At 48.1% G+C, this 24,869-nt stretch overlaps 1 protein-coding gene across 3 annotated transcripts in view; it reads right to left on the bottom strand.

Annotated features, from left to right (window-relative positions):
- Positions 1-24,869, bottom strand: part of NOS3 (nitric oxide synthase 3) — a 720,543-nt gene that overhangs the window by 127,528 nt on the left and 568,146 nt on the right. For all 3 annotated transcript variants that reach the window (XR_008402467.1, XM_053713262.1, XM_053713263.1), the window contains one exon: positions 8,159-8,343. Coding sequence is in view for 2 of the 3 variants with exons in the window: in XM_053713262.1 (XP_053569237.1) it covers positions 8,159-8,343 (185 nt within the window). In the remaining variant the exon portion in view is untranslated. The remainder of the gene's footprint in view (positions 1-8,158; positions 8,344-24,869) is intronic.

Below are 24,869 nucleotides of genomic sequence, written 5' to 3'. Positions count from 1 at the left end.
AGATTTAGAGTTTTGTCGGTAAAGACCCTCGTAGCTAACGCTGCTTTTTTTTCCCAGCACACCCTTTAAACAACGCTGGTATTTAGAGTTGTCTGAGTGGCTGCGACTGCGTTAGGCTCAGAAAAGGGTGCGTTGAGCCTAATTTAGCTCCACTTCAACCCTCAATACCAGCGTTGCTTACGGTAGTGGTAAGCTGGAAAAACGTGCTCGTGCACGATATCCCCATAGGAAACAATGGGTCAGTTTGGGCTGAAAAAAAACTGCAAAAAAGCAGCATTCAGCTCCTAACGCAGCCCCATTGTTTCCTATGGGGAAACAGTTTCTAAGTCTGCACCTAACACCCTAACATGTACCCCGAGTCTAAACACCCCTAACCTTACACTTATTAACCCCTAATCTGCCGCTATCCCTGACCCCTGCATTATACTATTAACCCCTAATCTGCCGATCCGGACACCGCCGCAACCTACATTATCCCTATGTACCCCTAATCTGCTGCCCCTAACATCGCCGACCCCTATATTATATTTATTAACCCCTAATCTGCCCCCCCCCCACGTCGCTGCTACCTTACCTACACTTATTAACCCCTAATCTGCCGACTGGACCTCGCCGCCACTATAATAAATGTATTAACCCCTAAACCGCCGCACTCCCGCCTCGCAAACACTAGAATAAATTGTATTAACCCCTTATCTGCCCTCCCTAACATCGCCGCCACCTACCTACAATTATTAACCCCTAATCTCCCGCCCACACCGTCACCACTACTATAATAAAATTATTAACCCCTAAACCTAACCCTAACACCCCCCCTAAGTTAAATATAATTAAACGAAATAATATTCCTAAAATTAAATAAAATAATCCTATTTAAAACTAAATACTTACCTAGAAAATAAACCCTAATATAGCTACAATATAATTAATAATTACATTGTAGCTATTTTAGGATTTATATTTATTTTACAGGCAACTTTGTATTTATTTTAACTAGCTGCAATAGCTATTAAATAGTTAATAACTATTTAATAGCTACCTAGTTAAAATAAGTACAAAATTACATGTAAAATAAATCCTAACCTAAGTTACAATTAAACCTAACACTACACTATCATTAAATTAATTAAATAAATTACCTACAATTAGCTAAACTAAAATACAATAAAATAAACTATTCTATAATACAAAAAAACCCCACTAAATTACTAAAAATAATTTTTTTTACAAGAAGTTTAAACTAATTACACCTAATCTAAGCCCCCTAATAAAATAAAAAATCCTCCCAAAATAAAAAAATGCCCTACCCTATTCTAAACTACAAAAGTAGTACTACAAAAGCTCTTTTACCAGCCCTTAAAAGGGCTTTTTGCAGGGCATTGCCCCAAAGTAATCAGCTCTTTTACCTGAAAATAAAAATACAATACCCCCCCAACATTACAACCCACCACCCACATACCCCTACTCTAACCCACGGTTGAAGAGGATGGCTCCACGTCGGCTCCATTGAAGATGGCTCCGCTCCGGATGGATGAAGATTGAAGACACCGCCTGGATGAACACTTCTACCGGATGAAGGGCCTCTTCTTGCCCCGCTTGGATGAAGACTTCTACCGGATGAAGGACCTCCTCTGCACACCTTGGATGAAGAATTCGGCTCGGCTGGGTGAAGACAACTCAAGGTAGGATGATCTTCAGGAGGTTAGCGATAGGTTTTTTAAGGGGTTTTGGGTGGGTTAGAGTAGGGGTATGTGGGTGTTGGGTTGTAATGTTGGGGGGGGGTATTGTATTTTTATTTTCAGGTAAAAGAGCTGATTACTTTGGGGCAATGCCCCGCAAAAAGTCCTTTTAAGGGCTGGTAAAAGAGCTGATTACTTTTGTAGCTTAGAATAGGGTAGGGTATTTTTTTATTTTGGGGGGATTTTTTATTTTATTAGGGGGCTTAGATTAGGTGTAATTAGTTTAAACTTCTTGTAAAAATGTTTTATTTTTTGTAATTTAGTGTTTGTTGTAATTTATTTAATTAGTTTAATGATAGCGTAGTGTTAGGTGTATTTGTAACTTAGGTTAGGATTTATTTTACAGGTAATTTTGAAGTTATTTTAACTAGGTAGCTATTAAATAGTTATTAACTATTTAATAGCTATTGTACCTAGTTAAAATAAATACAAAGTTGCCTGTAAAATAAATATAAATCCTAAAATAGCTACAATGTAATTATTAGTTATATTGTAGCTATAATAGGGTTTATTTTATAGGTAAGTATTTAGTTTTAAATAGGATTCATTTATTTCATTTTAGGAATATTATTTCGTTTAATTTAAATTATATTTATGTTAGGGGGGTGTTAGGGTTAGGGTTAGAGTTAGGTTTAGGGGTTAATAACTTTATTATAGTAGCGGCGAAGTTGCGGGCAGGAGATTAGGGGTTAATAATTGTAGGTAGGTGGCGGCGGCGATGTTAGGGAGGGCAGATTAGGGGTTAATACTATTTATTCTAGTGTTTGCGAGGTGGGAGTGTGGCGGTTTAGGGGTTAATACATTTATTATAGTGGCGCAGAGGTCCGGTCAGCAGATTAGGGGTTAATAAGTGTAGTTAGGTAGCGGCGACATTGGGGGGGGCAGATTAGGGGGTTAAAAAATATAATATAGGGGTCGGCGATGTTAGGGGCAGCAGATTAGGGGTTCATAGGTATAACGTAGGTGGCGGCGGTGTCCGGTCGGCAAATTAGGGGTTAATAATTTTTATTATAGTGGCGGCAATGTGGGGGGGGCCTCGGTTTAGGGGTACCATAGGTAGTTTATGGGTGTTAGTGTACTTTGTAGCACAGTAGTTAAGAGCTTTATATTCACGCGTTAGCCCATAAAGCTCTTAACTACTGACTTTTTTTGGCGGTAGGAGTCTTGTCGGTAGAGGGTCTATCGCTCACTTCTTCCAAGACTCCAAATACTAGCGTTAGGCAGATCCCATTGAAAAGAGAGGATACGCAATTGGCGTAAGGGGATCTGCAGTAGCCTGGAGTCGCGGTAAGGAAGTGAGCGTCAGACCCTTTCCTGCCTGACTCTAAATACCAGAGGGCGGTAAAAAGCAGCGTTAGGACCCCTTAACACTGCTTTTGAAGGCTAATGCCAAACTCTAAATCTAGCCGTATGCGTTTTATTCCTATACCTGTTCCTGTCTCCTTACCACACTGTTTGGGTTTCCTGGTTTTGACCCTTGGCCTGACTCCTCGCTTCTGATACTTGCTGCCTGAACTGACCTTAATTATTTTCTGACGATGCCTATTGGATTTTCCTTACCTGTACCTGGCCTTGGACTTATTCATATTTCCTGTTCTCTGCCACTGGGTTTCAGCTCTTGCACACAGGGTAGCCCTGCTTCTTGACATAATAACTCTGCCTATACATGGAACCCGCGAGAGCATCAGGGACCATTGCCTCCCTTTCGCAACAGCTGGCGGTTATGACTCAAACCCTTCAGGAATTACAAGTCAGTCACAAATCGCTGTTGCAGTAAGTCAAAGTAACCGCTTTACCTTCTTCGCCTCCCACAACGCCATCTTGTATGTATGAGGTTATGACTAGTGAACCAGCTATTGCTCTACCTGAAAAATTCACTGGTAATCGCAAGGACTACCGAGCCTTCATCACTTCCTGGGAATTGCTGTTTTCTTTGAAACCGATTACATGAAGGTGCGTACGACGATATCACTGCTTTCTGGCCCTCCTCAAACATCGGCCCATCAACTTTTGTACAGTAATAATCCACTACTTAATACCTGGGAATCGTTTGTTACTGCCATGAATGTCCTCTATGACGACCCTCTACGTTCAGCCACTGCCCGTAGTACCCTATGATCTCTAAGACAAGGGAGAAGGCCAGTTAAGCACTATATCACTGAATTCAGGAAAGAGGCCTCTGACACTGCATTAAATGACATGGCCCTCATTGACCAGTTCCGTATTGGTCTTTCTGATCAACTGAAAGATGAACTTGCACGGATTGGGATACTTGCTACTCTGGAAAAACTGATCATTTCAGTAACTCAATTGGATCACCGCTTCTGAGAGAGCAGGCAGGAGAGACAGAATGTTAAGCCACCGCTGCCTAGACGTTCGGATTACCTTCCCCCTCAGGTTCCAGTGATGTCTCCAGCTACTGGGGCTACAGATCAAGTGGAACCTATGCAGATTGGATCGGTTCGTGGGCCATTGTCAGCTGTAGAAAGGGCTAGAAGAAGAAACCTCCATCTTTGCCTGTACTGCGCTAAGCTTGCCATGTCCTAAAAGATTGCCCCATAAAACCATCGGTGGGTATGTTGCCAGCACAATCAATCTGTCTTAATATGCCAATTTGCAATTCTTCTCATCTTGCCATTTCTGTATTCTTGCAGTTAGATGAGAACGTTGTTCAACTCTCTGCTATTATCGATTCTGGTGCCAGCAGCTGTTTTATGGATGCCACTCTAGCTTCTCAGATTAACATCACTATCTGACAGAAGAAACAGCCTTCCCTACTTCATATGCTAGATGGCAGTACTTTGAAAAATGGTCCAATTACTCAGAAATAGTATACAATGGTACTCCGCATCGGAGCTCATCATCCTGAGGTTGTCACCTGGGATATTGTTCCCTCACCTTTATTCCCTGTTGGGTATCACTTGGTTATGGGGACATAACCCACAGATTGACTGGATTACGGGACAGCTTTTATTCAAGTCCCTTCACTGCTCCTCAAATTGTCTACCTCCTAACCTTACCCCTAAGGTACTCCTGGTTGCCATTACTAAGACCTCTCTGCCCAACAAATACCAAGAATATACTGATGTCTTTGGAAAGAAAGGAGCCAATATATTAACACCTCATAGGACATATGACTGCCCCATTGATCACCTTCCTGGGGCCCCACTTTACAACCTATCCGAGCCTGAGGGGTCATCTTTACAACCTGTCCGAGTCTGACACCAAGGTTTTGAAAGAATAAATCGAGGAAAGTTTGTCAATAGGTTCATACGTCCCTTCAACTTCACCAGTGGGTACAGGTATCTTTTTTTTGTAGTTAAAAAGGATGGTATCTCCGACCTTGTGTGGATTATTGCGCTCTCAACTACATTACGATAAAGAATTGCTATTCACTTCCTCTTATTTCCGAGTTACTGGACAGAGTGAAAGATGCCAGGTTCTTCACAAAGATTGATCTTAGTGGTGCCTACAACCTCATTTGTGTTAAGGAAGGGCATGAATGGAAGACTGCCTTCCGTTCTCATTTTGGTAATTTCGAGTGTCTCGTAATGCCTTTTGGGCTGTGCAATGCCCCGGCCACGTTACAGTTTTTCATCATCAATGTCTCTACAGACCTCCTCAATACCTTCTCGGTAGTATATCTGGATTATATACCATTTTTTTCTCAGAACATGAAAAGCACGTGAAGATCGTCCTACAATGTCTTCGAATCCACAGACTGGACCCTTATTCGAGAAAAGTATGTTTGAGGTCTACTCTATTGAATTCCTTGGGTATATCTGTTTGCCTGGACAGGTAGAGATGGATCCCGAAAAGATTGAAGCTATCCTCGAATGGACAACACCACAAAATAAGCGCATGGTCCAACGGTTTATTGGCTTCACCAACTTCTACCAACGATTTATCAGGAACTTCTCCTCTATTTGTTATCCTATCACTGCATAGACTTTTCTCCCACTTAAGACACTCTTTACCCAAGCACCAATATTAGCAAAACCGGATACTTCCTCACCATTCTACCTTGAAACCAATGCTTCAGAGCTAGCCATTGGTGCAGTCCTTTCTCAAAAGACAGGAAAGAAGACGCTCTTATATCCCATAGCTTTTCTTTCATGCAAACTCAATAGTGCAGAAAGAAACTATGATGTGGGGGAATGGGAGTTAGATGCTAGATGGGCCCTCTTCTTTTCCCGTTTTGATTTACAAATTACTTATCGTCCCAGATCAAAAAATGGAATGGCAGACCCCTTAAAAAATATGTACACCTCTAACATTGAGCCTGCATCAGACAACTAAGAGACCATCCTTCTTTCTGCATATTTCATGGCCTCCCGTCAGTCTCTCATTGATGAGATCCGACGGGCCAGTGTCCTTATTCCCACAGAAGCAGCTCATTTACCTCTTCACCATGGCCTCCGTTACTACCAACATCGTAAATATTTTCCTACTAGTCATCGTATACCCATCATGCAACATTATCATGATAAACTTATGGCTGGACATAGGAGCGTTCACAACACCATTGTACTCATACAACGTAAATTCTGGTTGCCTTCCTCATCCTTTGATGTTCGCTCTTTTGTCAACATTTGTACTGTTTGTGCCCTAAATAAACATATCACCTCAAAACCTGCTGGACTGCTACAACCCTTACCCCTGCCAACCCATCCATGGAGAGATATTGCCATGGACTTCATAGTCGAATTACCTCCATCCCATGGATGCAACACATTTATGGTCGTTGTTGACTTCTGTACTAAAATTGCACACTTCATTCCTGTTTCGGGACTACCCACAGCCCAGCACACTTCCAGACTCTTCATACAGCATATATTCCGTCTGCATGGATTTCTGAGATCTATTGTCTCTGATCGAGGTTTGCAGTTCACATCCCGCTTTTGGACTTAGTTCTGTCACAGTCTGCATATAACCCATAATCTGTCTTCCGCTTATCAACAAACGAACTGGGCAAACCGAATGGACCAACCAGACCCTCGAGCAGTACCTTTGCTGCTATTCTTCTCATCTAATAATTAGGATAATTAGGTGGAACATTTAACACTTGCTGAATATGCATAAAATAACCAAAGACATTCATCTATTGGCCTATCTCCCTTCTATTCCAACTACGGGTACCATCTATCATCTTTTCCTGATCTTCCTTCTCTCATTCCCGTACCTGATGTGTCCTAATGACTGCGCAACCTTAGAGCTTTGCTACGCAACCTTAACCAGCAGCTCATCATTGCTCAACTACAGCAAACCTCCTCCTATGCACAAGGTGGCAGACGAGGTATGGCTGGCTACTCAACATCTTTGGTTATACTGTCCTACTAAGAAACTAGGTCCTCGTTTCCTCGGCCCTGTTGCCATTAACAAAGTGATCAACGTCGTCACTGTTCAGCTGCAGCTACCCGACACACTCAAAATACATACATACTTTTCCAGGTTGGGTGGCAGTTCCTCCTTCTCCTGTATAGGTGAATAATGATGAAGAGTACGAAATCCAAGACATCCTAGACTCTCATAGACGATGGGTATGAGCAGGTGTGCATGCGTGCACGTGTATGTGCACTTGTATGTGCACATGAGTGTGCACAGGAGATGTGTCAGGTGTTTGCCATCAGCAGGGAGAACCTCACTGATACACCTCTCCATTCTCTTACTCCATTGGTTGCCAGGTTTCAGAAACTTCCCTGTTGCCCGGACTATGTGGGCTTTCCTGGATCCTGCTGGGTTTAAATTCCAGCCTGAGCCTTGACTTGTTGCTGAGTTATACTGCCTGTATTCCTGCCGTAACTAAGCGTTTTATTCCTATATCTGTTCCTGTCTCCTTACCCCCAGTGTTCGGGTTTCCTGGTTTTGACCATTGGCCTGATTCTTCGTTTCTGATACTTGCTGCCTGAACTGACCTAAATTATATTCTAATGAGGCCTAATGGATTCTCCTTACCTGTACCTTGCCTTGGACTTATTTATATTTCCTGTTCTGCCACTGGGTTTCACCTCTTGCACACAGGGTAGCCCTGCTCCCTGACTTTATGTGAGGAGTAGTCAGTGTACAGTGCTGGGTTTGTGAGAGGCAGACAAGGTATAGTGCTGTGTATGGGAGGAGCAGTCAGGGTACAGTGCTGGGTATGTGAGGGGCAATTGGTACAGTGCTGGTTATGTGAGGGGCAGTTGGGTACAGTGCTGGGTATGTGAGGGACAGTTAGGGTACAGTGCTGGGTATGTGAGGGACAGTTGGGTACAGTGCTGGGTATGGAAGGGGCAGTTGGTACAGTGCTAGGTATGTGAGGGGCAGTTGAGAACAGTGCTGGGTATGTGAGGGGCAGTTGGTACAGTGCTGGGTATGCAAGGGGCTGTGGGTTAATACGCTGGTACACATTACATGTAACAGTACGTAGGAGCACTTACTTTTATCGGTATCGACTGTCTCTACCTGCACCGTGTCATTAGCAGGGGGTGGATCTTCTACCCTCTCCAGCAGGTACACTACCAGCTCCTCTCTGTTACAGGGGAAGATGCCCAGATGGTCCCCAGGAGAGTAACTCAGCTCACTCTGCCCGTCTGTACTCAGATGCACCAGGATAGTGGAGCGACTAGAGAAGAAAGAAGATACAGGGAGAGCAGATAAGTGTCAGGGCGTGTTACATACATGTAATATGATCTATAAACACGTGTCTATAGTGTTATACCCAGCTGACTGCCCGTGTCTATAGTGTTATACCCAGCTGACTGCCCGTGTCTATAGTGTTATACCCAGCTGACTGCCCGTGTCTATAGTGTTATACCCAGCTGACTGCCGGTGTCTATAGTGTTATACCCAGCTGACTGCCCTTGTCTATAGTGTTATACCCAGCTGACTGCCCATGTCTATAGTGTTATACCCAGCTGACTGCCGGTGTCTATAGTGTTATACCCAGCTGACTGCTCATGTCTATAGTGTTATACCCAGCTGACTGCTCATGTCTATAGTGTTATACCCAGCTGACTGCCCATGTCTATAGTGTTATACCCAGCTGACTTCTCATGTCTATAGTGTTATACCCAGCTGACTTCTCATGTCTATAGTGTTATACCCAGCTGACTGCTCATGTCTATAGTGTTATACCCAGCTGACTGCCCGTGTCTATTGTGTTATACCCAGCTGACTGCTCATGTCTATAGTGTTATACCCAGCTGACTGCTCATGTCTATAGTGTTATACCCAGCTGACTTCTCATGTCTATAGTGTTATACCCAGCTGACTGCTCATGTCTATAGTGTTATACCCAGCTGACTGCCCGTGTCTATAGTGTTATACCCAGCTGACTTCCCGTGTCTATAGTGTTATACCCAGCTGACTGCCCGTGTCTATAGTGTTATACCCAGCTGACTGCCCGTATCTATAGTGTTATACCCAGCTGACTGCCCGTATCTATAGTGTTATACCCAGCTGACTGCTCGTGTCTATAGTGTTATACCCAGCTGACTGCCCATGTCTATAGTGTTATACCCCGCTGACTGCCCATGTCTATAGTGTTATACCCATCTGACTGCCTGTGTCTATAGTGTTATACCCAGCTGACTGCTCGTGTCTATAGTGTTATACCCAGCTGACTGCTCGTGTCTATAGTGTTATACCCAGCTGACTGCTCATGTCTATAGTGTTATACCCAGCTGACTGCTCATGTCTATAGTGTTATACCCAGCTGACTGCCCGTGTCTATAGTGTTATACCCAGCTGACTGCCCGTGTCTATAGTGTTATACCCAGCTGACTGCCCATGTCTATAGTGTTATACCCAGCTGACTGCCCATGTCTATAGTGTTATACCCAGCTGACTGCCCGTGTCTATAGTGTTATACCCAGCTGACTGCCCGTGTCTATAGTGCTATACCCAGCTGACTGCCCATGTCTATAGTGTTATACCCAGCTGACTGCTCATGTTTATAGTGTTATACCCCGCTGACTGCCCATGTCTATAGTGTTATACCCCGCTGACTGCCCATGTCTATAGTGTTATACCCCGCTGACTGCCCATGTCTATAGTGTTATACCCAGCTGACTTCTCATGTCTATAGTGTTATACCCAGCTGACTGCTCACGTCTATAGTGTTATACCCAGCTGACTGCCCATGTCTATAGTGTTATACCCAGCTGACTGCCCGTGTCTATAGTGTTATACCCAGCTGACTGCCCGTGTCTATAGTGTTATACCCAGCTGACTGCCCGTGTCTATAGTGTTATACCCAGCTGACTGCTCATGTCTATAGTGTTATACCCTGCTGACTGCCCATGTCTATAGTGTTATACCCAGCTGACTGCTCATGTCTATAGTGTTATACCCTGCTGACTGCCCATGTCTATAGTGTTATACCCAGCTGACTGCTCATGTCTATAGTGTTACACCCAGCTGACTGCCCATGTCTATAGTGTTATACCCAGCTGACTGCTCATGTCTATAGTGTTATACCCAGCTGACTGCCCGTGTCTATAGTGTTATAACCAGCTGACTGCCCGTGTCTATAGTGTTATACCCAGCTGACTGCTCATGTCTATAGTGTTATACCCAGCTGACTGCTCATGTCTATAGTGTTATACCCAGCTGACTGCTCATGTCTATAGTGTTATACCCTGCTGACTGCCCATGTCTATAGTGTTATACCCAGCTGACTGCTCATGTCTATAGTGTTATACCCAGCTGACTGCTCATGTCTATAGTGTTATACCCAGCTGACTGCCCATGTCTATAGTGTTATACCCAGCTGACTGCTCATGTCTATAGTGTTATACCCAGCTGACTGCCCGTGTCTATAGTGTTATAACCAGCTGACTGCCCGTGTCTATAGTGTTATACCCAGCTGACTGCTCATGTCTATAGTGTTATACCCAGCTGACTGCTCATGTCTATAGTGTTATACCCAGCTGACTGCTCATGTCTATAGTGTTATACCCTGCTGACTGCTCGTGTCTATAGTGCTATACCCAGCTGACTACCCATGTTTATAGTGTTATACCCAGCTGACTGCCCGTGTCTATAGTGTTATACCCCGCTGACTGCCCATGTCTATAGTGTTATACCCCGCTGACTGCCCATGTCTATAGTGTTATACCCCGCTGACTGCTCATGTCTATAGTGTTATACCCTGCTGACTGCTCATGTCTATAGTGTTATACCCAGCTGACTACCCATGTTTATAGTGTTATACCCAGCTGACTGCCCGTGTCTATAGTGTTATACCCAGCTGACTGCTCATGTTTATAGTGTTATACCCAGCTGACTGCTCATGTCTATAGTGTTATACCCAGCTGACTGCTCGTGTCTATAGTGTTATACCCAACTGACTGCCCGTGTCTATAGTGTTATACCCAGCTGACTGCTCGTGTCTATAGTGTTATACCCAGCTGACTACCCATGTTTATAGTGTTATACCCAGATGACTGCTCGTGTCTCATTGCGTGGGGCACTTTGTAACACTCGTGCCAGCTGCTGATCTCATGTCTTGGTGTTGCTTTGTGCTTGGTGAGTTTGACGTCTATAAATCACGTCAGTTATTGTGTTCACTGATCCCTGACTTCTGTATTTAACCTCTTGTCTACCTTTAAGTCTCAGTGAAAGGTGAACCGAAACTGTACTGGCTATAGGGACTAATTGTACGGATTCCTGTTACTGACAGTGTGTGTCTGCCTCACCTTCAGGTACCTCTGCTGATTACACAGCCTGTTACTGACAGTGTGCGTCTGCCTCACCTTCAGGTACCTCTGCTGATTACACAGCCTGTTACTGACAGTGTGTCTCTGCCTCACCCTCAGGTACCTCTGCTGATTACACAGCCTGTTACTGACAGTGTGTGTCTGCCTCACCTTCAGGTACCTCTGCTGATTACACAGCCTGTTACTGACAGTGTGTGTCTGCCTCACCCTCAGGTACCTCTGCTGATTACAAAGCCTGTTACTGACAGTGTGTGTCTGCCTCACCTTCAGGTACCTCTGCTGATTACACAGCCTGTTACTGACAGTGTGTGTCTGCCTCGGCCTCAGGTTCCTCTGCTGATTACACAGCCTGTTACTGACAGTGTGTGTCTGCCTCACCTTCAGGTACCTCTGCTGATTACACAGCCTGTTACTGACAGTGTGCGTCTGCCTCACCTTCAGGTACCTCTGCTGATTACACAGCCTGTTACTGACAGTGTGTGTCTGCCTCACCCTCAGGTACCTCTGCTGATTACACAGCCTGTTACTGACAGTGTGTGTCTGCCTCACCTTCAGGTACCTCTGCTGATTACACAGCCTGTTACTGACAGTGTGTGTCTGCCTCACCCTCAGGTACCTCTGCTGATTACAAAGCCTGTTACTGACAGTGTGTGTCTGCCTCACCTTCAGGTACCTCTGCTGATTACACAGCCTGTTACTGACAGTGTGTGTCTGCCTCGGCCTCAGGTTCCTCTGCTGATTACACAGCCTGTTACTGACAGTGTGTGTCTGCCTCACCTTCAGGTACCTCTGCTGATTACACAGCCTGTTACTGACAGTGTGTGTCTGCTTCACCCTCAGGTACCTCTGCTGATTACACAGCCTGTTACTGACAGTGTGTGTCTGCTTCACCCTCAGGTACCTCTGCTGATTACACAGCCTGTTACTGACAGTGTGTGTCTGCTTCACCCTCAGGTACCTCTGCTGATTACACAGCCTGTTACTGACAGTGTGTGTCTGCTTCACCCTCAGGTACCTCTGCTGATTACACAGCCTGTTACTGACAGTGTGTGTCTGCTTCACCCTCAGGAACCTCTACTGATTACACAGCCTGTTACTGACAGTGTGTGTCTGCCTCACCCTCAGGGACCTCTGCTGATTATACAGCCTGTTACTGACAGTGTGTGTCTGCTTCACCCTCAGGTAACTCTGATTATACAGCCTGTTACTGACAGTGTGTGTCTGCCTCACCCTCAGGTACCTCTGCTGATTACACAGCCTGTTACTGACAGTGTGTGTCTGCTTCACCCTCAGGTACCTCTGCTGATTATACAGCCTGTTACTGACAGTGTGTGTCTGCCTCACCCTCAGGTACCTCTGCTGATTACACAGCCTGTTACTGACAGTGTGTGTCTGCCTCACCCTCAGGTTCCTCTGCTGATTACACAGCCTGTTACTGACAGTGTGCGTCTGCCTCACCCTCAGGTACCTCTGCTGATTACACAGCCTGTTACTGACAGTGTGTGTCTGCTTCACCCTCAGGTACCTCTGCTGATTACACAGCCTGTTACTGACAGTGTGTGTCTGCTTCACCCTGAGGGTACCTCTGCTGATTACACAGCCTGTTACTGACAGTGTGTGTCTGCTTCACCCTCAGGTACCTCTGACTGATTACACAGCCTGTTACTGACAGTGTGTGTCTGGCCTCACCCTCAGGTACCTCTGCTGATTACACAGCCTGTTACTGACAGTGTGTGTCTGCCTCACCCTTCAGGGTACCTCTGCTGATTACACAGCTTGTTACTGACAGTGTGTGTCTGCCTCACCCTCAGGGTACCTCTGCTGATTACACAGCCTGTTACCTGACAGTGTGTGTCTGCCTCACCCTCAGGTACCTCTACTGATTACACAGCCTGTTACTGACAGTGTGTGTCTGCCTCACCCTCAGGTACCTCTACTGATTACACAGCCTGTTACTGACAGTGTGTGTCTGCTTCACCCTCAGGTACCTCTGCTGATTTCACAGCCTGTTACTGACAGTGTGTGTCTGCCTCACCCTCAGGTACCTCTGCTGATTAAACAGCCTGTTACTGACAGTGTGTGTCTGCTTCACCCTCAGGTACCTCTGCTGATTACACAGCCTGTTACTGACAGTGTGTGTCTGCTTCACCCTCAGGTACCTCTGCTGATTAAACAGCCTGTTACTGACAGTGTGTGTCTGCTTCACCCTCAGGTACCTCTGCTGATTACACAGCCTGTTACTGACAGTGTGTGTCTGCTTCACCCTCAGTTACCTCTGCTGATTACACAGCCTGTTACTGACAGTGTGTGTCTGCCTCACCCTCAGGTACCTCTGCTGATTACACAGCCTGTTACTGACAGTGTGCGTCTGCTTCACCCTCAGGTACCTGCTGATTACACAGCCTGTTACTGACAGTGTGTGTCTGCCTCACCTTCAGGTACCTCTGCTGATTACACAGCCTGTTACTGACAGTGTGTGTCTGCCTCACCCTCAGGTACCTCTGCTGATTACACAGCCTGTTACTGACAGTGTGTGTCTGCCTCACCCTCAGGTACCTCTGCTGATTACACAGCCTGTTACTGACAGTGTGTGTCTGCCTCACCCTCAGGTACCTCTACTGATTACACATCCTGTTACTGACAGTGTGTGCCTGCCTCACCCTCAGGTACCTCTGCTGATTACACAGCCTGTTACTGACAGTGTGTGTCTGCCTCACCTTCAGGTACCTCTGCTGATTACACAGCCTGTACTGACAGTGTGTGTCTGCCTCACCTTCAGGTACCTCTGCTGATTACACAGCCTGTTACTTACAGTGTGTGTCTGCCTCACCTTCAGGTACCTCTACTGATTACACAGCCTGTTACTGACAGTGTGTGTCTGCCTCACCCTCAGGTTCCTCTGCTGATTACACAGCCTGTTACTGACAGTGTGCGTCTGCCTCACCCTCAGGTACCTCTGCTGATTACACAGCCTGTTACTGACAGTGTGTGTCTGCCTTCCACCCTCAGGTACCTCTGCTGATTACACAGCCTGTTACTGACAGTGTGTGTCTGCTTCACCCTCAGTTACCTCTGCTGATTACACAGCCTGTTACTGACAGTGTGTGTCTGCCTCACCCTCAGGTACCTCTGCTGATTACACAGCCTGTTACTGACAGTGTGCGTCTGCTTCACCCTCAGGTACCTGCTGATTACACAGCCTGTTACTGACAGTGTGTGTCTGCCTCACCTTCAGGTACCTCTGCTGATTACACAGCCTGTTACTGACAGTGTGTGTCTGCCTCACCCTCAGGTACCTCTGCTGATTACACAGCCTGTTACTGACAGTGTGTGTCTGCCTCACCCTCAGGTACCTCTGCTGATTACACAGCCTGTTACTGACAGTGTGTGTCTGCCTCACCCTCAGGTACCTCTACTGATTACACATCCTGTTACTGACAGTGTGTGCCTGCCTCACCCTCAGGTACCTCTGCTGATTACACAGCCTGTTACTGACAGTGTGTGTCTGCCTCACCTTCAGGTACCTCTGCTGATTACACAGCCTGTTACTGACAGTGTGTGTCTGCCTCACCTTCAGGTACCTCTGCTGATTACACAGCCTGTTACTTACAGTGTGTGTCTGCCTCACCTTCAGGTACCTCTACTGATTACACAGCCTGTTACTGACAGTGTGTGTCTGCCTCACCCTCAGGTTCCTCTGCTGATTACCAGCCTGTTACTGACAGTGTGCGTCTGCCTCACCCTCAGGTACCTCTGCTTGATTACACAGCTGTTACTGACAGTGTGTGTCTGCTTCACCCTCAGGGTACCTCTGCTGATTACACAGCCTGTTACTGACAGCGTGTGTCTGCCTCACCCTCAGGTACCTCTGCTGATTATACAGCCTGTTACTGACAGGGTGTGTCTGCCTCACCCTCAGGTACCTGCTGATTACACAGCCTGTTACTGACAGGGTGTGTCTGCCTCACCCTCAGGTACCTGCTGATTACACAGCCTGTTACTGACAGTGTGTGTCTGCTTCACCCTCAGGTACCTCTGCTGATTACACAGCCTGTTACTGACAGTGTGTGTCTGCTTCACCCTCAGGTACCTCTGCTGATTACACAGCCATGTACTGACAGTGTGTGTCTGCTCCACCCTCAGGTACCTCTGCTGATTACACAGCCTGTTACTGACAGTGTGTGTCTGCCTTCACCCTCAGGTACCTCTGCTGATTACACAGCCTGTTACTGACAGTGTGTGTCTGCCTCACCCTCAGGTACCTCTGCTGATTACACAGCCTTGTTACTGACAGTGTGTGTCTGCATTCACCCTCAGGTACTCTGCTGATTACACAGCCTTGTTACTGACAGTGTGTGTCTGCCTCACCCTCAGGTACCTCTGCTGATTACACAGCCTTGTTACTGACAGTGTGTGTCTGCCTCACCCCTCAGGTACCTCTGCTGATTACACAGCCTGTTACTGACAGGGTGTGTCTGCCTCACCCTCAGGTACCTCTGCTGATTACACAGCCTGTTACTGACAGTGTGTGTCTGCTTCACCCTCAGGTACCTCTGCTGATTACACAGCTTGTTACTGACAGTGTGTGTCTGCTTCACCCTCAGGTACCTCTGCTGATTACACAGCCTGTTACTGACAGTGTGTGTCTGCTTCACCCCCTCAGGTACCTCTGCTGATTACACAGCCTGTTACTGACAGTGTGTGTCTGCCTCACCCTCAGGTACCTCTGCTGATTACACAGCCTGTTACTGACAGTGTGTGTCTGCCTCACCCTCAGGTACCTCTGCTGATTACACAGCCTGTTACTGACAGTGTGTGTCTGCCTCACCCTCAGGTACCTCTGCTCATTACACAGCCTGTTACTGACAGTGTGTGTCTGCTTCACCCTCAGGTACCTCTACTGATTACACAGCCTGTTACTGACAGTGTGTGTCTGCCTCACCCTCAGGTACCTCTGCTGATTACACAGCCTGTTACTAACAGTGTGTGTCTGCTTCACCCTCAGGTACCTCTGCTGATTACACAGCCTGTTACTGACAGTGTGTGTCTGCTTCACCCTCAGGTACCTCTGCTGATTACACAGCCTGTTACTGACAGTGTGTGTCTGCTTCACCTTCAGGTACCTCTGCTGATTACACAGCCTGTTACTGACAGTGTGTGTCTGCCTCACCCTCCGGTACCTCTGCTGATTACACAGCCTGTTACTGACAGTGTGTGTCTGCTTCACCCTCCGGTACCTCTGCTGATTACACAGCCTGTTACTGACCAGTGTGTGTCTGCTTCACCCTCAGGTACCTCTGCTGATTACACAGCCTGTTACTGACAGTGTGTGTCTGCCTCACCTTCAGGTACCTCTGCTGATTACACAGCCTGTTACTGACAGTGTGTGCCTGCCTCACCCTCAGGTACCTCTGCTGATTACACAGCCTGTTACTGACAGTGTGTGTCTGCCTCACCCTCAGGTACCCTCTGCTGATTACACAGCCTATTACTGACAGTGTGTGTCTGCTTCACCCTCAGGTAACCTCTGCTGATTACACAGCCTGTTACTGACAGTGTGTGTCTGCTCTCACCCTCACGGTACCATCTGCTGATTATACAGCCTGTTACTGACAGTGTGTGTCTGCCTCACCCTCAGGTACCTCTGCTGATTACACAGCCTGTTACTGACAGTGTGTGTCTGCTTCACCCTCAGGTACCTCTGCTGATTACACAGCCTGTTACTGACAGTGTGTGTCTGCCTCACCCTCAGGTACCTCTGCTGATTACACAGCCTGTTACTGACAGTGTGTGTCCTGCCTCACCCTCAGGTTCCTCTGCTGATCTACACAGCCTGTTACTGACAGTGTGCGTCTGCCTCACACCTCAGGTACCTCTGCTGATTACACAGCCCTGTTTACTGACAGTGTGTGTCAGCTTCACCCACCCCTCAGGTACCTCTGCTGATAACACAGCCTGTTACTGACAGTGTGTGTCATGCTCTCACCTCAGGTACCTCTGCTGATTACACAGCCTGTTACTGACAGTGTGTGTCTGCCTTCACCCTCAGGTACCTCTGCTGATTACACAAGCCTGCTACTGACAGTGTGTGTCTGCCTCACCCTCAGGTACCTCTGTGATTACACAGCCTGTTACTGACAGTGTGTGTCTGCCTCACCCTCAGGTACCTCTGCTGATTACACAGCTTGTTACTGACAGTGTGGTGTCTGCCTCACCCTCAGGTACCTCTGTGATTACACAGCCTGTTACTGACAGTGTGTGTCTTGCCTCACCCTCAGGTACCCTCTACTGATTACCACAGCCTGTTACTGACAGTGTGTGTCTGCCCTCACCCCTCAGGTACCTCTACTGATTACACAGCCTTGTTACTGACAGTGTGTGTCTGCTTCACCCTCAGGTACCTCTGCTGATTTCACAGCCTGTTACTGACAGTGTTGTGTCTGCCTCACCCTCAGGTACCTCTGCTCGATTAAACAGCCTGTTACTGACAGTGTGCTGTCTGCTTCACCCTCAGGTACCCTCTGCTGATTACACAGCCTGTTACTGACAGTGTGTGTCTGCTTCTACCCTCAGGTACCTCTGCTGATTAAACAGCCTGTTACTGACAGTGTGTGTCTGCCTTCACCCTCAGGTACCTCTGCTGATTACACATGCCTGTTACTGACAGTGTGTGTCTGCCTTCACCCTCAGGTACCTCTGCTGATTACACAGCCTGTTACTGACAGTGTGTGCTCTGCCTCACCCTCAGGTACCTCTGCTGATTACACAGCCTGTTACTGACAGTGTGCGTCTGCATCACACTCAGGTACCCCTGCTGATTACACAGCCTGTTACTGACAGTGTGTGTCTGCATCACCCTCAGGTACCTCAGCTGATTACACAGCCTGTTACTGACAGTGTGTGTCTGCCTCACCTCAGGTACCTCTGCTGATTACACAGCCTGTTACTGACAGTGTGTGTCTGCCTCACCTCAGGTTCCTCTGCTGATTACACAGCCTGTTACTGACAGTGTGTGTCTGCCTCACCTCAGGTACCTCTGCATGATTACACTGCTGTTACTGACAGTGTGTGCTCTGCCTCACCCTCAGGTACCTCTGCTGATTACACAGCCTGTTACTGACAGTGTGTGTCTGCCTCACCCTTCAGGTACCTCTGCTGATTACACAGCCTGTTACTGACAGTGTGTGTCTGCCTCACCTTCAGGTACCTCTGCTGATTACACAGCCTGTTACTGACAGTGTGTGTCTGCCTCACCCTTCAGGTACCTCTACTGATTACACAGCCTGTTACTGACAGTGTGTGTCATGCCTCAACCCTCAGGTACCTCTGCTGATTACACAGCCTGTAACTGACAGTGTGTGTCTGCCTCACCCTCAGGTAACCTCTGCTGATTACACAGCCTGTTACTGACAGTGTGTGTCTGCTCTCACCCTCAGGTACCTCCTGCTGATTACACAGCCTGTTACTGACTGTGTGTGTCTGCTTCACCCTCAGTTACCTCTGCTGATTACACAGCCTGTTTACTGACAGTGTGTGTCTGCCTCACCCCTCAGGTACCTCTGCTGATTACACAGCCTGTTAACTGACAGTGTGAGTCTGCTTCACCCTCAGGTACCTCTGCTGATTACACAGCCTGTTACTGACAGTGTGTGTCTGCTTCACCCTCAGGTACCTCTGCTGATTACACAGCCTGTTTACTGACAGTGTGTGTCTGCCTCACCCTCAGGTACCTCTGCTGATTACACAGCCTGTTACTGACAGTGTGTGTCTGCCTCACCCTCAGGTACCTCTGCTGATTACACAGCCTTGTTACTGACAGTGTGTGTCTGCCTCACCCTCAGGTACCCTCTACCTGATTACACATCCTGTTACTGACAGGGTGTGTCCTGCCCTCACCCTCAGGTACCCTCTGCTGATTACACAGCCTGTTACTGACAGTGTGTGTCTGCCCTCACCCTTCAGGTACCTCTGCTGATTACACAGCCTGTTACTGACAGTGTGTGTCTGCCTCACCTTCAGGTACTCTGCTGATTACACAGCCTGTTACTTACAGTGTGTGTCTGCTCACCCTCAGGTACCTCTACTGATTACACAGCCTGTTACTGACAGTGTGTGTCTGCCTCACCCTCAGGTTCCCTCTGCTGATTACACAGCCTGTTACTGACAGTGTGCGTCTGCTCACCCTCAGGTACCTCTGCTGATTACACAGCCTTGTTACTGACAGTGTGTGTCTGCTTCACCCTCAGGTACCTCTGCTGATTACACAGCCTGTTATGACAGCGTGTGTCCTGCTTCACCCTCAGGTACCCTCTGCTGATTATACAGCCTGCTTACTGACAGGGAGTGTCTGCCTCACCTCAGGTACCCTGCTGATTACACAGCTCGTTACTGACAGGGTGTGTCTGCCTCACCCTCAGGTACACTGCTGATTACACAGCTGTTACTGACAGTGTGTGTCTGCCTTCACCCTCAGGTACCTCTGCTGATTACACAGCCTGTTACTGACAGTGTGTGTCTGCCTTCACCCTCAGGTACCTCTGCTGATTACACAGCTTGTTACTGACAGGTGTGTGTCTGCCTCACCCTCAGGTACCTCTGCTGATTACACAGCCTGTTACTGACAGTGTGTGTCTGCTTCACCCTCAGGTACCTCTGCTGATTTCACAGCCTGTTACTGACAGTGTGTGTCTGCCTCACCCTCAGGTACCTCTGCTGATTACACAGCCTGTTACTGACAGTGTGTGTCTGCTTCACCCTCAGGTACCTCTGCTGATTACACAGCCTTGTTACTGACCAGTGTGTGTCTGCTCACCCCTCAGGTACCTTCTGCTGATTACACAGCCTTGTTACTGACAGTGTGTGTCTGCTTCACCTCAGGTACCTCTGCTGATTACACAGCCTGTTACTGACAGGGTGTGTCTGCCTCACCCTCAGGTACACCTCTGCTGATTACACAGCCTGTTAATGACAGTGTGTGTCTGCCTTCACCCTCAGGTACCTCTGCTGATTACACAGCCTTGTTACTGACAGTGTGTGTCTGCTTCACCTCAGGTACCTCTGCTGATTACATCAGCCTGTTACTGACAGTGTGTGTCTGCCTTCAACCCCTCAGGTAACCTCTGCTGATTACACAGCCTAGTTACTGACAGTGGTGTGTCTGCCTCCACCCTCAGGTACCTCTGCTGATTACACAGCCTGTTACTGACAGTGTGTGTCTGCCTCACCCTCAGGTACCTCTGCTGATTACACAGCCTGTTACTGACAGTGTGTGTCTGCCTCACCCTCAGGTACCTCTGCTGATTACACAGCTTGTTACTGACAGTGTGTGTCTGCCTCACCCTCAGGTACCTCTGCTGATTACACAGCCTGTTACTGACAGTGTGTGTCTGCCTTCACCCTCAGGTACCTCTGCTGATTACACAGCCTGTTACTGACAGTGTGTGTCTGCCTTCACCCTCAGGTACCTCTGCTGATTACACAGCCTGTTACTGACAGTGTGTGTCTGCTCTCACCCTCAGGTACCTCTGCTGATTACACAGCCTGTTACTGACAGTGTGTGTCTGGCTTCACCCTCAGGTACCTCTGCTGATTACACAGCCTGTTACTGACAGTGTGTGTCTGCCTCACCCTCAGGTACCTCTGCTGATTACACAGCCTGTTACTGACAGTGTGTGTCTGCTTCACCCTCAGGTACCTCTGCTGATTACACAGCCTGTTACTGACAGTGTGTGTCTGCCTTCACCCTCAGGTACCTCTGCTGATTACACAGCCTGTTACTGACAGTGTGTGTCTGCCTTCACCCTCAGGTACCTCTGCTGATTACACAGCCTGTTACTGACAGTGTGTGTCTGCCTCACCCTCAGGTACCTCTGCTGATTACACAGCCTGTTACTGACAGTGTGTGTCCTGCCTCAACCCTCAGGTACCTCTGCTGATTACACAGCCTGTTACTGACAGTGTGTGTCTGCTTCACCCTCAGGTACCTCTGCTGATTACACAGCCTGTTACTGACAGTGTGTGTCTGCTTCACCCTCAGGTACCTCTGCTGATTACACAGCCTGTTACTGACAGTGTGTAGGTCTGCCTCACCCTCAGGTACCTCTGCTGATTACACAGCCTGTTACTGACAGTGTGTGTCTGCCTCACCCTCAGGTACCTCTGCTGATTACACAGCCTGTTACTGACAGTGTGTGTCCTGCCTCACCTTCAGGTAACGCTCTGCTGATTAACCAGCTGTTACTGTACGAGTGCTGTGTCTGCTTCATCCCTCAGGTACCTCTGCTGATTACCACAGCCTGTTACTGACAGTGCTGTGTCTGCCCTCACCCTCAGGTACCTCTGCTGATCTACACAGCCTGTTACTGACAGTGTGTGTCTGCCTCACCCTCAGGTACCTCTGCTGATTACACAGCCTGTTACTGACAGTGTGTTGTCTGCCTCACCCTCAGGTACCTCTGCTGATTACACACCCTGTTACTGACAGTGTGTGTCCTGCTTCACCCTCTGGTACCTCTGCTGATTACCAGCCTGTTACTGACAGAGTGTGTCTGGCCTCACCCTCAGGTACCTCTGCTGATTATACAGCCTGTTACTGACAGTGTGTGTCTGCTTCACCCTCAGGTACCTCTGCTGATTATACAGCCTGTTACTGACAGTGTGTGTCTGCCTCACCCTCAGGTACCTCTGCTGATTACACAGCCTGTTACTGACAGTGTGTGTCTGCCTTCACCCTCAGGTACCTCTGCTGATTACACAGCCTGTTACTGACAGTGTGTGTCTGCCTCCACCCTCAGGTACCTCTGCTGATTACACAGCCAGTTATGACAGTGTGTGTCTGCCTTCACCCTCAGGTACCTCTGCTGATTACACAGCCTGTTACTGACAGTGTGTGTCTGCGTCACCCTCAGGTACCTCTGCTGATTACACAGCCTGTTACTGACAGTGTGTGTCTGCTTCACCCTCAGGTACCTCTGCTGATTACACAGCCTGTTACTGACAGTGTGTGTCTGCTTCACCCTCAGGTACCTCTGCTGATTACACAGCCTGTTACTGACCAGTGTGTGTCTGCCTCACCCTCAGGTACCTCTGCTGATTACACAGCCTGTTACTGACAGTGTGTGTATGCCTCACCCTCAGGTACCTCTGCTGATTACACAGCCTGTTACTGACAGTGTGTGTCTGCCTCCACCCTCAGGTACCTCTGCTGATTACACAGCCTGTTACTGACAGTGTGTGTCTGCCTCACCCTCAGGTACCTCTGCTGATTACACAGCTGTTACTGACAGTGTCGTGTCTGCCTCACCTCAGGTACCTCCTGCTGATTACCACAGCCTGTTACTGACAGTAGTGTGTCTGCCACACCCCTCAGGTACCTCTGCTGATTACCACAGCCTGTTACTGACAGTGTGTGTATGCCTCACCCTCAGGTACCTCTGCTGATTAACACAGCCTGTTACTGACAGTGTGTGTCTGCTCCACTCAGGTACCTCTGCTGATTAACAGCCTGTTACTGACAGTGTGTGTCTGCCTCACCCTCAGGTAACCTCTGCTGATTACACAGCCTGTTACTGACAGTGTGTGTCTGCCTCACCCTCAGGTACCTCTGCTGATTACACAGCCTGTTACTGACAGGGTGTGTCTGCCTTCACCCTCAGGTACCTCTGCTGATTACACAGCCTGTTACTGACAGTGTGAGTCTGCCTTCACCCTCAGGTACCTCTGCTGATTACACAGCCTGTTATGACAGTGTGTGTCTGCCTCACCCTCATGGTACCTCTGCTGATTACACAGCCTGTTACTGACAGTGTGTGTCTGCCTCACCCTCAGGTACCTCTGCTGATTTCTACCAGCCCTGTTACTGACAGTGTGTGTCTGCCTCTCCCTCAGGTACCTCTGCTGATTACACAGCCTGTTACTGACAGTGGTGTGTCCTGCTCACCCTCAGGTACCTCTGCTGATTACACAGCCTGATACTGACAGTGTGTGTCTGCCTCACCCTCAGGTACCCTCTGCTGATTACACAGCCTGTTACTGACAGTGTGTGTCTGCCTCACCTTCAGGTACCTCTGCTGATTACACAGCCTGTTACTGACAGTGTGTGTCTGCCTCACCATCAGGTACCTCTGCTGATACAACAGCCTGTTACTGACAGTGTGTGTCCTGCCTCCACCCTCAGGTACCTCTGCTGATTACACAGCCTGTTACTGACAGTGTGTGTCTGCTTCACCCTCAGGTACCTCTGCTGATTACACAGCCTGTTACTAACAGTGTGTGTCTGCTTCACCCACAGGTACCTCTGCTGATTACACAGCCTGTTACTGACAGTGTGTGTCTGCTTCACCCTCAGGTACCTCTGCTGATTACACAGCCTGTTACTGACAGTGTGTGTCTGCCTCACCTTCAGGTACCTCTGCTGATTACACAGCCTGTTACTGACAGTGTGTGTCTGCCTCACCTTCAGGTACCTCTGCTAATTACACAGCCTGTTACTGACAGTGTGTGTCTGCCTCACCCTCAGGTACCTCTGCTGATTACACAGCCTGTTACTGACAGTGTGTGCCTGCCTCACCCTCAGGTACCTCTGCTGATTACACAGCCTATTACTGACAGTGTGTGTCTGCTTCACCCTCAGGTACCTCTGCTGATTACACAGCCTGTTACTGACAGTGTGTGTCTGCTTCACCTTCAGGTACCTCTGCTGATTACACAGCCTGTTACTGACAGTGGTGTGTCTGCCTCACCTTCAGGTACCTCTGCTGATTACACAGCCTGTTACTGACAGTGTGTGTCTGCCTCACCCTCAGGTACCTCTGCTGATTACACAGCCTGTTACTGACAGTGTGTGTCTGCTTCACCCTCAGGTACCTCTGCTGATTACACAGCCTGTTACTGACAGTGTGTGTCTGCTTCACCCTCAGGTACCTCTGCTGATTACACAGCCTATTACTGACAGTGTGTGTCTGCTTCACCCTCAGGTACCTCTGCTGATTACTACAGCCTGTTACTGACAGTGTGTGTCTGCCTCACCCTCAGGTACCTCTGCTGATTACACAGCCTGTTACTGACAGCGTGTGTCTGCCTCACCCTCAGGTACCTCTGCTGATTACACAGCCTGTTGCTGACAGCGTGTGTCTGCCTCACCCTCAGGTACCTCTGCTGATTACACAGCCTGTTACTGACAGTGTGTGTCTGCCTCACCCTCAGGTACCTCTGCTGATTACACAGCCTGTTACTGACAGTGTGTGTCTGCCTCACCCTCAGGTACCTCTACTGATTACACAGCCTGTTACTGACAGTGTGTGTCTGCTTCACCCTCAGGTACCTCTACTCATTACACAGCCTGTTACTGACAGTGTGTGTCTGCTTCACCCTCAGGTACCTGCTGATTACACAGCCTGTTACTGACAGTGTGTCGTCCTGCCTCACCTTC

Source organism: Bombina bombina, chromosome 5 (genome assembly GCF_027579735.1).
Source record: "Bombina bombina isolate aBomBom1 chromosome 5, aBomBom1.pri, whole genome shotgun sequence".
Taxonomy (NCBI): domain Eukaryota; kingdom Metazoa; phylum Chordata; class Amphibia; order Anura; family Bombinatoridae; genus Bombina; species Bombina bombina.
The sequence above is the reverse complement of the archived record's forward strand: the minus strand, read 5'-3'. Positions and strand labels throughout refer to the sequence as shown.